The 12753-nt window shown below is 41.9% G+C and overlaps 1 protein-coding gene across 6 annotated transcripts in view; it reads left to right on the forward strand.

Moving 5' to 3' along the window:
• The window catches only part of si:dkey-151g10.3 (serine/threonine-protein kinase WNK3), a 37232-nt gene that overhangs the window by 8386 nt on the left and 16093 nt on the right, over positions 1-12753 (forward strand). For all 6 annotated transcript variants that reach the window (XR_004609778.1, XM_034538116.1, XM_034538113.1 and 3 more), the window contains exons 2-5: positions 1727-2884; positions 10323-10495; positions 11259-11479; positions 12432-12589. Coding sequence is in view for 5 of the 6 variants with exons in the window: in XM_034538116.1 (XP_034394007.1) it covers positions 2189-2884; positions 10323-10495; positions 11259-11479; positions 12432-12589 (1248 nt within the window). In the remaining variant the exon portion in view is untranslated. The remainder of the gene's footprint in view (positions 1-1726; positions 2885-10322; positions 10496-11258; positions 11480-12431; positions 12590-12753) is intronic.

A 12753-nucleotide genomic window follows, 5' to 3' on the forward strand; every position in this document is an offset into this window, starting at 1 on the left:
TACAGTCCAATGTGACAATTTTATCAAATGGGTCAAATAATTACATAATAAAGTTTTCCTGCAGAATGGTGTTCCGCATTGAGTGTGCTTTAGCATGTGTCTGGGGAACGTAGCTAAACTGGAACTACAGGTAAGAAAAACATTTCGCTGGAATTCACTAGCATTGCATGTCAGACTCATTTGCTTTGAGCCTGGAGAGACAACAGGCCTGACGTGAGTGTTAATGGCCGCCTTATAAAAGGGATAAAAGCTGCTGTGAGCCAGTGGTCACGGTGGGCTTTGCTCATTAAAATGTAAGAGAAAAGTCCAGACTCGCTGCAATGACTTTGACTGAGTCTGTCTTAGACCAAGTTAGACATGTGTGGTCCTTGTGGAGAGCTTCATACAAGTCTTGCAGGCGTCTTCATGAAACAGCTCTGATGCAGCCACCCAGAGATCATTGGCAGAGGACAGAGGAGATATAGTACCTAGGCAGCTGGAGAGTGGAGGAGTGAAAATAAAGATGGCATCAGAAAGATGCCTACTAGTGTGCACACACACATACACACAAACAACAAGTGTGAATGAGCATTGCAGGGATATTGCCATGTCAGAGGAAACCTGCTGCATTCAGTTGCACCTCCTGTTGGCAGAGGATAACACAGATACAGATACTATCACTCTGCCTGAATGGTGGACTGGCTGTGCACTGAGTAATGCTGTCGGCTGATGTCTGTGCTGATGATAATCACAATCATAGTAGTGTATATTCATGAGCTCTTTGTTGCAGATGTGTGGAAGTCACTCCAGTATGGCCGGCAATCCCTCAGCTTATGAATTATTCACTCTCAACCGACCCATAGTTCATCATCCATATTTAATGGGATCGCATACTTCTAACTTTCTGTCGAACACAACTTCAGTCGCAAGACGCTGATAAACATGCACAGGATGATTGATGAAGTCATGAGTATTTCTTGACCAGGCTAGCTGGATATTCTTTGAGGACTCTTTGGTTAAGTGTCAAAGTTTAGCCCATAACAAAGATGAAGCTTTTCTTTGGCCGATTGAGCAGATTAAATGGTTGCTTTGCTTTATGGGTTTTGGGATATTCTTACCATGTACGGGTACAAACTGGTCGGCCAGAGTTCACGACTGAGTTTGATTAACATTACCAAATTAATTAACTCACAGACTAGCGGCTGTGGAAAAAGGCCATTTACAGACATCTGTACTTTCTAAGGTTTCACCGTGTATTTCATTACTGGAAATATTCGCACCAACTATGGAAATCTTCAAATCTACTCACATTAGGTTTTCATTCATGTTTGTGAGCTTAATTGCTACAAATACTTGAGCAGAGGTTTTACAGGCAATCCACACTTCATGTTGTCAAGATAAATTACAGTACTCTTTGTATTAGCATTGGTTAGCTTTACAAGAAAGAGCTGTTTGATCAGCCACGACTCTTTAGTTCATTATTTCATATCAAATCTTATCCAGTTTACACATACGTTTACTCAGACTACTTTCACAGTGCTTTGTTTTTCAATGGTGCTGTGAGGATAGTCTGTGAGTTTACTACTTCTGTGACATTGGTCCGTTTTGTCCCTCTATTAAATGTATCTCATCAAACAAACAGAATCCCACTGACATTCTTCTTAAGAAAGTTAAATGCGATAACACCATCACAATAATTCTCTCCTCTGACTGAATATTAATGCAATGTTTTGTCTCTGTCTTGCAGGGTTTACTTGAAGATATTCACCCAACAGTTTGAGGGAAAAACAGCAGCGTTCCCAACGGGCTTGAAAAAACTCCTGGTTTAGTGTGTGTTTCTAAGAGCTGGGAGACGTGTGCTTTACTTTGATTAGTACAGCACATATGTGGATATAAAGTAAATGTAGGACATGGTGAGGAGGAAAGTGAGGATAGAAACTATTCTCTCACAGCTGTGGTCTCACCCTCCTGTGCTACTGTAAATAATCTAATAAAAGGAGAAAGGGCGGCAGAGAGTGGAGGAAAGGTTGAAGAGGTTAACCAGTTTGACCAAGGACGGCCTTCAGTCACCTGCAGCACTGGAAGAACAACCTGACGGGCTGGAAGGAGTGAGTGGGTAACCACCGAAAGAGAGAGAGACGGGGACTGACGGAGGAGCAAAGGTTTGGAGGAGGAGGAGGTCAAGGAGGTGTGGGAAAGTCCATTCCCCATGGCTACTGACCCAGGAGAGCCCACAGGCACCGAGGACTCCTCGGAAAAACCTGATGAAAAGGAGGGCAGGGCAGACTCACAGAGGGAGAGGACAAACAGCACCCCCTCGGACTTCCCCTCCTCCCACACTCAGGAGAGGAAATCGACAGGAGGAGAGGATGGAAGAATCCAAGGAGAAGGAGGGGGAGGAGGCGAAGCCAGCCAGGAGGCTCAGGAGAACCCAGTCAGGCCGATTTCCTTCTCCACGCCCTCCTTACCAGTCGACACTGGCCAGAAACGACTGAGGAGGGAGAAGCGCTTCTTCCGGAAGAGTGTGGAGATTTGTGAGGAGGACAATGAGGTGAAGGTGACCCCAGAGGCCCCCCATAGTGCCCCTCACCTGGAGCTGCGCTCCTCAGACTCAGTCTTCACCAGCAGTGCCCAGCAGCCAGGGGCTGCTTCATCCTGTGCTGCCGTGGGCCATGACTCATCCTGCCCGAGCTCCAGCCAGGAGCCGGACGTACCTTCCTCCGCATCCACCCAAAGGGGGAAGGAGAGGGAGCAGGAGGAGGAGGCGGAGATGAAGGCTGTGGCCACTTCTCCTGGAGGCAGGTTCCTCAAGTTTGACATTGAACTGGGCAGAGGAGCCTTCAAGACTGTGTATAAAGGCCTGGACACAGAGACTTGGGTGGAGGTGGCTTGGTGTGAACTACAGGTAAGAAAAACATTTCGCTTTTCTTCTTTTTTCATCACACCATGATGCAAAATCAAATTCATGATGCATATTCAAAATGTATCATTATATATTCTGCATTAGCAGGCCCAATTAGCTGCATGGTAGAATACACCCCAAATAATCTGTGCACACTCCAGGCTGTGTACACAACCTTGAAAGGTAAATGGAAATATTTGATATCAACAAATAATATTTCCAATTAGTGTGCTTTAGAGAGCTGTCCATACACTTTTTAATGTGAATTGTATTAGATGTGTCCCCTGAGCTCTTCTTCCTGGAATCTCAGGACGTTGTCTGCTTGCTATTCATACTGCAGACTGCAGTTCAGTGGAGACCGGGGTGAAAAGGAGGAGCATCGCTTGTAGTTAAGTGACAGCACACATTGAATGTGGAGCGTTGCCTTTTCTGGGACAATTATGAATAATAGAATCATGAACTGTCAGTGCTGTGATAGTTTATCTTACTAGAATCAGAATGGTGTGCATTAGCCTGAATTATATCATTCAGTCATGACACTTAAGGTAAATATTAATGTTAAGGATTGCATTCATGGTGTAGTACTTTATATCAGGTAAGGGACTCAGGTAAAGGTATATATTCACCCTTGTTAGTTACGAGAAAGATATTTTTGAAGAAGCATGTATCACACGTATTCAATAGGACCGGGCTATATGGAGAAAAACAAATATCTCAATGTTTTGACCAAATTCTTAAGTTTGAAGGCAAAACAACATTGCTGTTTAGGAAAGTTTGAACAGTAAAGCGAGGGCTACAGTACATTTCATAGTCTACACTTGTCTATTGTGTAATATGATGAAGTCTGAAATGGAAATAGTCACGTGAAAGGGAAGCTCTGAATGGGATGTATTTTGTGATCACAGAGCAGATAGGAACATTGTATCAGATATACAGCAAACCGTACTGTAAGGAACTCTTTGTCACGTATTGACATTTCAGTGGGAGGAAAATAATGAACTTTTTTAAATGTCTATTACCAGAGCACTGTCAAAGTCTTTACATGCTTTGGCCAACCGGTTGTATTATGCAGAGAAGTAATGGGAAACATTGTTAGATGGTTTAAATTCAACATGTGGTGGGAGACAGACTCGTGGAGGAGAGAAGAAATGCGTCCCTCTGACTCTTGGCCCCACAATAGAGCAGTGTAATGATAAGCCATCCGATTTGACTGCAGGCTTTGTGCGAGAAAAGTCAGTCATGTGTTTGGTTTGGAGTTCCAAAACAAGAGCCTGGACTAATCCTTGAGATCAAGCTCTGTTTGTTGGACTGGCAAACAGAAGGCATGCCCCAATCTTTTTTTCTGGTTTCACTTCAACACCTAGTAAATCAGATTCACATCAGCAGTTCTGCTGCTTGGTACATCATAATGCCACGAATCATGTTCGTACTTGAACACTTGATGTGTCACGTTTTTTCAAGAGATCTGCTCAGATGACAAAGGTAGTCGGTTTCACCTCCATGACACAAAAGCACTGCCTTGGCACAGGAGTGTGGGAATATCTGAGGTTGTAAAACATTTTGAAAATGAAAAGACGTAGGCTTAAGCTGATTTGTGCACCAATATTGGATCTGCAAAAATCAAATTCTTTCTCCACAATTGCATTTTGTCAAAGTAAATCTCATGAAGAAAAACTAGTTGTTACTGGTTACTGATCAGTCAGAAATTACTGAGACAATTAGAACCACTCGTGCATATTTTACAGTCTAATTAAATGTATTTCATACACAGATAGGAAGACAGCCTATTAGAGAAAAATAGACTGAGATTTAGACACAGAGCAACTGCAAGTAGAAGTAGGAGGCAGAGTGTAAGAAAGAAAAGCGAGACATGGGAGGTCATGGTCAGTGAGAGAGAGAGAGAGAGAGAGAGAGAGAGAGAGAGCGGGAGACGACAGGCCATGTAGAGGATTACCATGGCATCCCTCCCAGAGAGCAGTTGTGTAGCTAACAGTGAGTTACCACATGCAGGGAGACACATGCAAACACACACGTACACATGCACACAGCAGCCTGGTAACCCGCCTATGGATTGATCCAGTGTCACATTCACGGCAACATTCTCAGGTCACATGATCCGTCCTATTTAGCCAACCTTACCAAAGCTTGTACACAGTTTCAATGACAGGTTAAATTTAGTGAGACAATAGTGATCAGAATAGTAATGGTTAGATATGACTGGCTAGCCGTGTTAATAATGATAGACTTGATGTAACCACTGTTGTCTATAGTTGTATCTAAATGTGTTCATTGTGATTACAGACAAACACATTTGGTTTGGTTTAAAGACGACTTTATTTGCTCAGTCCCTCACACTTTAACTTTGAAATTCAAACAAGTCAATTACAATTAAAAACACAGGTCCAAGTAATCATTCAGAAGTGTCTGTTCAATGTCTCCAGTTTGAAGGCACTGGATGGGACAGAATGATAAACAGCCTGCACATGATATATATATCCACTATGAGATTGCAGCCTGGGAGCTCCCCCTTGCTCTACCTCTCCTTTGTCCACATAGAGGGGACAGTCTGTCCAAATGCAGTTTGAAAGAGTGTGTAATTAGGCACAGGCATCTTTTCTCTGTGTTTCCCTGGGAATTCCACTTCTAAAAGGACAGAGCTCTATATCTCCCTTGCTACTGCTTTGGTTGTATATTTTGCTGTCCGTGCCCCTAAGTGTTTTGATGTGTTTGTGTGTGTCTTGTACATGTATTACATTTCTGGGTGCAAGCTGTTGCTCTCTGTCCGTCTGTGTCAACATATATGCCACTGTATGTGTCGGCCTGTCACCCTCTTTCTCTCTTCGCTCCATCTATCACTTTTTTTCTGAATGAGCGAGCATGCAGAGTGATCCAGGGAGTTAATTACAGTGGGTGCTCGTAAGGCTGTAACAAAAACTCTGCACAGACAGCATAACTCGGGAGGCAGACACCAGACTGGTTCAACCCAGTCATCCCAACTGGTCCAGTTCAGCTCAGCTCAGCTAAGCTACACTCACAGAACTGCAAATGTCAGAGCAGCATTCATGGCAATGCTGAAAGTTGCCATGATGATGATGGTGATTACCACCTCAAATACTTGATTTAACATGTATTGTTATTGAACCTTTTGGACTTATGTCAGCTTAGTAGGTTGCCCGCTACAATCACTGTGCAATGTTTCTTAGTGAACATGCTCATCCTTATGAAGGCCATAAGAGCCTTAGAGAGTTCAGCATGCAGCCTCCTGTGAAACAGGTTGGACCCCTTGTTCATCTACACTCAACGTCATTATAATTGAGCCGTTCAAAAGGTTGAGAGATCATCTCTGGTCGCCGCCTGCTGCTTACCTTGTGTTATATTTGACAGCTGTATTCCTAATCCTTGATAAGAACAATCAACGCAGACTCTGGTTAAAGTATTCAAAAGAACCATATCATTTGCAGAAAGATATAATCATTACATTATTCTTTGTGTAACAAATAGCAGCAAAAGACCATATGGGGGCGGCTCGGTAAATCAAGAAGAGACTATTGATAGGTGACTAAAATTAGGAATCAGACGGACTACAGTTGAACTGACTAAACTCAGATGGAATCAATCCAACCACACTGGCCAGTCGCATGGCTCAACTAGGGCACCAACGGTTGGCAAGTGTCCCTCAGGCTATATGCCCATTACCTAACTGACAATGGAGATTCAATTGCAATTGAATGTTAGAGACATTACCACATACCACAGGCATTAACTGTATAGGCTAATCAGACAATCAATACATCTAAAGAACACATGCTCAAATTATTATGAGGTCATTATTATCTCAGGCATTTGACAAAAAAAGAGAATGCCACACAAGGGAAGAACTTGGCTTCAGATTTTAAGATAAATTATTAAGGTTACATTGATTTCCTTTATTAAACCTTTTCACAACTCTCCATATGAGAAGCAGAATTCAGTACATATAGTATGTATATTCAGTACATATAGAGATATAAAGACCTCCTCCAAATAAGTGGTCACTTAAAAAGAAATGGCCAGTGCAGCACATTAGCAAAAGGCATCTATGAAGGTTAGTGAACTTGGCCCATTGGCCTCAGGTTCTAATCCGGCGTGTGGGCCAGCCTTTTTCCAACAATCCAACTTCTTAGTCTGAGCTGTTGTAGCTTACAGTAATCTAATTTTAGCCACCACCTTGGATTGTCAAACACTGACATGCTTATTCCCACATTGATAAATGTACAAATATTCACTTCCAGCAAAACTAATGTTCCCCTATGCGTTGATAGTGCCCTAAAGCAGCCCTTATTTATCAAGAAAAGAATGTAACCAGAGAAGCCACTCAGTCTGTATGATATCTGATATTTTCCAAAACAGTTGTTTTAGGGCTCATATTTGCATTCATTATTCTAGCCTTTCACCATCTACCAAATGTGCCTTGTAAGCCATATCCTGTCAATTTATGAGGCTACTTAAGTTGCAGCTTGACCTTCTGTTGTACCAGATGTCTGATCCAAAAACATCTCATGGTGCACAACCAGGTCTTCCTCTGCTTACCAAGTTATAGTACTTAAGCCCCTGCAATGGAGACGCCTTGTGACAACCATATTACATGACCAAAGTGACTATGCAGGGGTGTACAAAATATCAAGAACTCCCAATATACTGTTGCCCCGCAGTAAATATGACATTTGTGAAACTTCTAATGTTCTGTATTTGTTGAGACTGTACCAACGGTTGTTCCTGTATTGTAGGGGTTTTCTGATTTTGTAAAGTGATCCTGATAGCTTGTCTGACCATTCTGACCAAAACAAAGGACAGCAGGAAAACTGCCGCAATCTCAACAAAAATTGAACATCATAATCTTCTTGGATTGCATCATGTTTTCATGATCACAAGGCAATGGACATCTTTCATGTCGCTCACATGGTACACATGGAGAGTGAGAATATATACATTCGTTAAAAACAATGTGGCTGAACAGGAAGTTTAAATATGTCCGTATGCCCATTACTGCTTGTTTTGATTTTAATGGCAGCACCCAAGTGTATCTATGTGTACCTTGTTTACAGTCTTAGGTATTCATTAGGAGAGCTGCACCAAGATCTCCATGATACAGAGAATAAAATATTAATTAAAAATAATTATTGATTAGGGATTCTTATTCTAATGATTACTTTGTGTGTAGAGCTAGAGTGTTCACTTCTTAAGGTTGCAGAAATGGGGTTGATTGAGAGAAAAAAAGAGTTGACCAGTCCCCAAAGGGCTGTGTCATGGACTCCTGAGCTGCCCTTTCTCTCCCTCTCTTGCTTCCCTCTTTACATTTATCTGCTGGTTAGGAGGCTGTTTTGTCCATTTTTCTCCTGTGGTGGCCAAGTGCCGTTTGTTTGTCATATCTGTTTTTTGTGGGTTGCTGTTGTACCAATGTTGGACTAATGTACTCTAGTACACAATTCCACCTTATTATCATCCTTTCCAGGAGCTTATTGAGTAGTATTCCCTTAATTGAATCACATAGATCAGTGTGAATGAGGCCTCCTAGCAGCAGTAATTGTATTTGGGCGCGCTGAGCGCGTTTGGCAATGGAAAGAGGACTGTGACTTTTTAATGACACACTCGAAGAATGCACATTGTCTTTTTTCTAGAGATGTTTTTTATTGTTGGCATTCTTCTCTTTGTGTGAATATGTGTGTGTGTGTGTGGGGGTGGGTAGCTAGTGAATAGGAAGAAGGTTGGTGTAAGTCTCTCTAGACACAATCTCACCAACTGAACTCTTTGTGACCTTTGTCGACCTTAAGGCTGTCTGATGTCACACTCAGTGAGAGACACGATAGATGCTGAGGAGGCAGCAGACATGACACGCGGCCAAACACTGAGCAAGACAGTGAGGCAGAGTGATGCTCTGACCAAAGAGTGAGACTGAGGACAGAGGCACCCAAACACAGTAGTCCCAGACAAAATATAGCACTTGTAGATATGGCTAGAGGGGCTGTAGAGACTGACAGCATTGGGACCTAAGCATGGTTAGATAAACCTGCAGACAGTCAGGTAAACACACATAATTGCTTAAGCATGCATGCACATAGTAACATGAGGTAGTTGGTGTTAAAGGAATGAGCGCACAAGGACAGACCTTGGCTGGCTAACTTATTCTTAGCCATAATAGTGCAATGAGAAACAGCCTTTTTATTGAGAAGGGGGGTGTAGAGCAATTGCCTCCACCAGTACTTCCAGAAAAGGAGCCTGAACCAGTATAGACACAGAGAGGAAAAGATGTCTGAAAAGATAAAACACAGACACAGCAGGGAAGAGAACTAGAGGCACAAAATCAGCGCATGCTGGAAAAGAAACAAACCCATATGATAAATATGAAAAGGGTAGGGACAGAGAAAATTGCATTCCATGAAAATGTATATACATCCAAACATCTGCAGTACAGTGTGTCCCTTTCAGGAAATTTGTGGAGAAAAAAAAGAAGCTCAACATCGATGGAATTGATCAGTGAAGAGCCCGTGTTAGGCTGACTTCTATTTATAGTTTTGTCTGTTTGTGACGCGACAATGGCTGCCACCCGACTCCCTTACAGATAGCAAGTCAGACACACTGTTTTTCTTTTTTTCGACAGTATTTTGCTCTTACATAAATGGTTAAAGGTTGTCTGTTGTTAAATACAAACACATGACGATGCACTCTTGAAGTGTTTTTTTTCTATTTATACTTTTCAATATCATAAAAGAAATGCTCTCACAGAGCAGGTCACAAGGTCAACAAAGGTCAAACACCTACAATTCTTTGTTATTTGTACACATGAAAATAGCAGACAACAGTTGCTTGTGTAAAGTCTAAAAATACAGACTGACTTAGTAAGGCCAGTCACCATTTCCTGCACAGTAAAATGCTTTAATTGTGAGGATTATGTTGATATTTAAAAGATAGGTGTGTTTTGTCTGAATATAGCTGATGTTATTGATGAGCGCACTAAGGGCTTAAGAAATTTGAAGAATACATAAGAATACACAAGCAATAAAGATTTTTTTTAACTGCAGAACCGAACACCTTCTCTGCATAGCATGCAAGAGTCTAACATCTTATAAATAACCTATGCACCATTGTTCGACAGCGGGATAAGTCAATGTCTGTGTCTGTTCCTGTGGGGTTCTGCCTGTGCCAGTGAATTGGATGTCTGCCGCATCCACTCTGGCTGCCATGCTGGGGATGTGTGGCAGATGCAGTAGGAATGTGTTTTATAAAGTCACGGGTTGGGTGTTGTCTCAGCACTGCTGAAACTCTGTATTGTTCGCACCATCTAGTGGCAGCAATAGTGTTTGCAGTTGTGGAATTGAGTGACAGTATAGGAGTCCTAACCTCTAAAGCTCTGGGGAATGTTCACAATTATGCCATCTAACTTGTTGTGTACCTCTCCCTTCAGGACCGCAAGCTGACCAAGGCAGAGCAGCAACGCTTCAAGGAGGAGGCCGAGATGCTCAAGGGGCTCCAGCATCCCAACATTGTACGCTTCTATGATTCCTGGGAGTCTGTGTTCCGTGGCAAGAAGTGCATCGTACTGGTCACTGAACTCATGACTTCAGGAACACTCAAAACGTTAGCCCAACTTCCTCGTATTATTCTTAACGCTATGACAGTCCACTATGTTTGTGTTGTTTAGTCATGTCACTACTCCCATTAGAGTAAATGCCACCCATAGGCAGCAGCTATGTACTGCAAATTGTTATAAATGAATGAAGCGCTTAGAATTACCAATAAAAACAAAGCTGATGTACAGTATGCATCATCATGTCGATGAAAGGCCTAGAAACTATAAAGTAGTTTCTCTCACTTATGTCATCTGTAGCAATTGTAGCTTCAGTGCAAAACAATAGCGGTACACCTGCATACTATGAACACATGGTGTTGATATTTGCTTACTGTGAACACATAGTGCTGATGTTTGCTTACTATGAACACATGGTGCTAATATTGGAAGTGCTCCTCAATCTTCTCCCACAAACAACAAAAAGATAATCAACCTCAAAGCTTCTGCAAATGGACTGGTGTTCTTTCATTTGAGCAAGTTATACTGTACATACTTCGAAGAACCAACTTTGATTAATAGAGATTATGATTACAGTAAAAGAATTTTTCACTTATCTTGATGGTGAAGAAAATTAATCCGATCAATTTAAAGTCATTATATACAATATAATATTAAAAGTGATTTAAGTGAAGTCCTGCTGTCATAGCATTGGAATTCAAAAGTATTAATGATAGTGTTTTGTCTCTCATGGGGATCATCTAGCTGTCAATCAGAGGCTTATTACAGTTTTTTTTGTTTCCACTACACATCCTGCTCTATCTCTCTGCACAGTTATTTGAAGCGCTTTAAAGTGATGAAACCCAAGGTCCTGAGAAGTTGGTGTCGGCAAATCCTGAAGGGCCTTCACTTCCTTCACACCAGGACTCCTCCAATAGTCCACCGGGACCTTAAGTGTGACAACATCTTCATAACAGGTCCCACAGGCTCAGTCAAGATAGGTGACCTGGGACTGGCAACTCTTATGCGAACCTCATTTGCCAAGAGTGTCATTGGTAAGTAGACCAACTACCTGCACGCTTCCTACGCAGTATGGAAAAGTAGGGAATTCTTTTGTAATTTCTAGGTCTAGCTGTTTAAGTATGGAAAAAGGAAGAGTATATGGAAAAACATTTCTGTTTCCAGGCTATTGCTTCTATTCTGTTTTCTAAAATAGAAAAAATAAAAAATAAATGGCCCCTAGGGCAGCCAGATTATATGCCACTGTTTGAGAGAGCACAGGCTTGAGCAAGCTTGATGCCATTGAAAAGCAAGGTTGCAACTAAACACACACTCCTCAAGTGCAAGTTGTTTGACAGTGTACCGTCTCACCTTCTGGGTAGTAGTGCACTGACGTTTTCCAAGGGCTGATATGAATTTCCCAAATTCAAAGCCTGATTGGCGAAGGATTCCAAATGGGAAAAGAAATCTAGATGCAAACTTTGTGTGAAATCGCCTAACATCTCCAACACGGAGGAGGCGGCAATTGTAAGCCATATGCAAGGGCAAAAGCACTGTAGTCTTCATCTTGAAGTATTGCATTTTGAAATGGAAAACGTTTCCATACCCTGTGAACTTCTGAGAGAAAACTGAGTCAGGGCCTTTATACTTTTCTCTGCATTCAGCACTGTTCAGATTTTTACACAGGTCATCAGCTGTCTGAAGGTTATCGATTATTATTGACAGAGACACTTTAATATTCATGTGAGTTGCACTTAACGCACACAGAGACCACTGATGAGATGTTGGCTCTGTAAACCAATTTAAGCGATGCACCGTGAGTACCATTTAGCTCAATAAGCAATCACCAGGTAGATTGTTACTAATTCCTCCATTGACTTTGGGGCATTAGTGCTCTGCAGACATTGTTATGTGACAGTAAATACAGATTGTAACAGTGACAGCGGTGGAATAGTATTCAGCTCTTCTGCTTGTAACTCACTGTGAACTATAATCTGGTTTTAACAGGAACGCCAGAGTTCATGGCTCCAGAGATGTATGAGGAGCACTATGATGAGTCTGTGGATGTCTACGCTTTCGGGATGTGCATGCTGGAGATGGCCACTTCAGAATACCCCTACTCTGAGTGCCAAAATGCTGCTCAGATCTATCGCAAAGTCACAAGTGTGAGTCTCTTTGACTGCAATAATCCTATACAAACTCAATGCATGTGTGGTGATGACATGTGTAAACTTATTCTTTAATAATGTATTGAAGTGTGATCCAAACTCAATATCTTCAATGATTAGATACAGTATCCCAGAACCTAATTCCATAATTTCCTATGAAT

Source organism: Cyclopterus lumpus, chromosome 7 (assembly GCF_009769545.1).
Source record: "Cyclopterus lumpus isolate fCycLum1 chromosome 7, fCycLum1.pri, whole genome shotgun sequence".
NCBI classification, from domain to species: domain Eukaryota; kingdom Metazoa; phylum Chordata; class Actinopteri; order Perciformes; family Cyclopteridae; genus Cyclopterus; species Cyclopterus lumpus.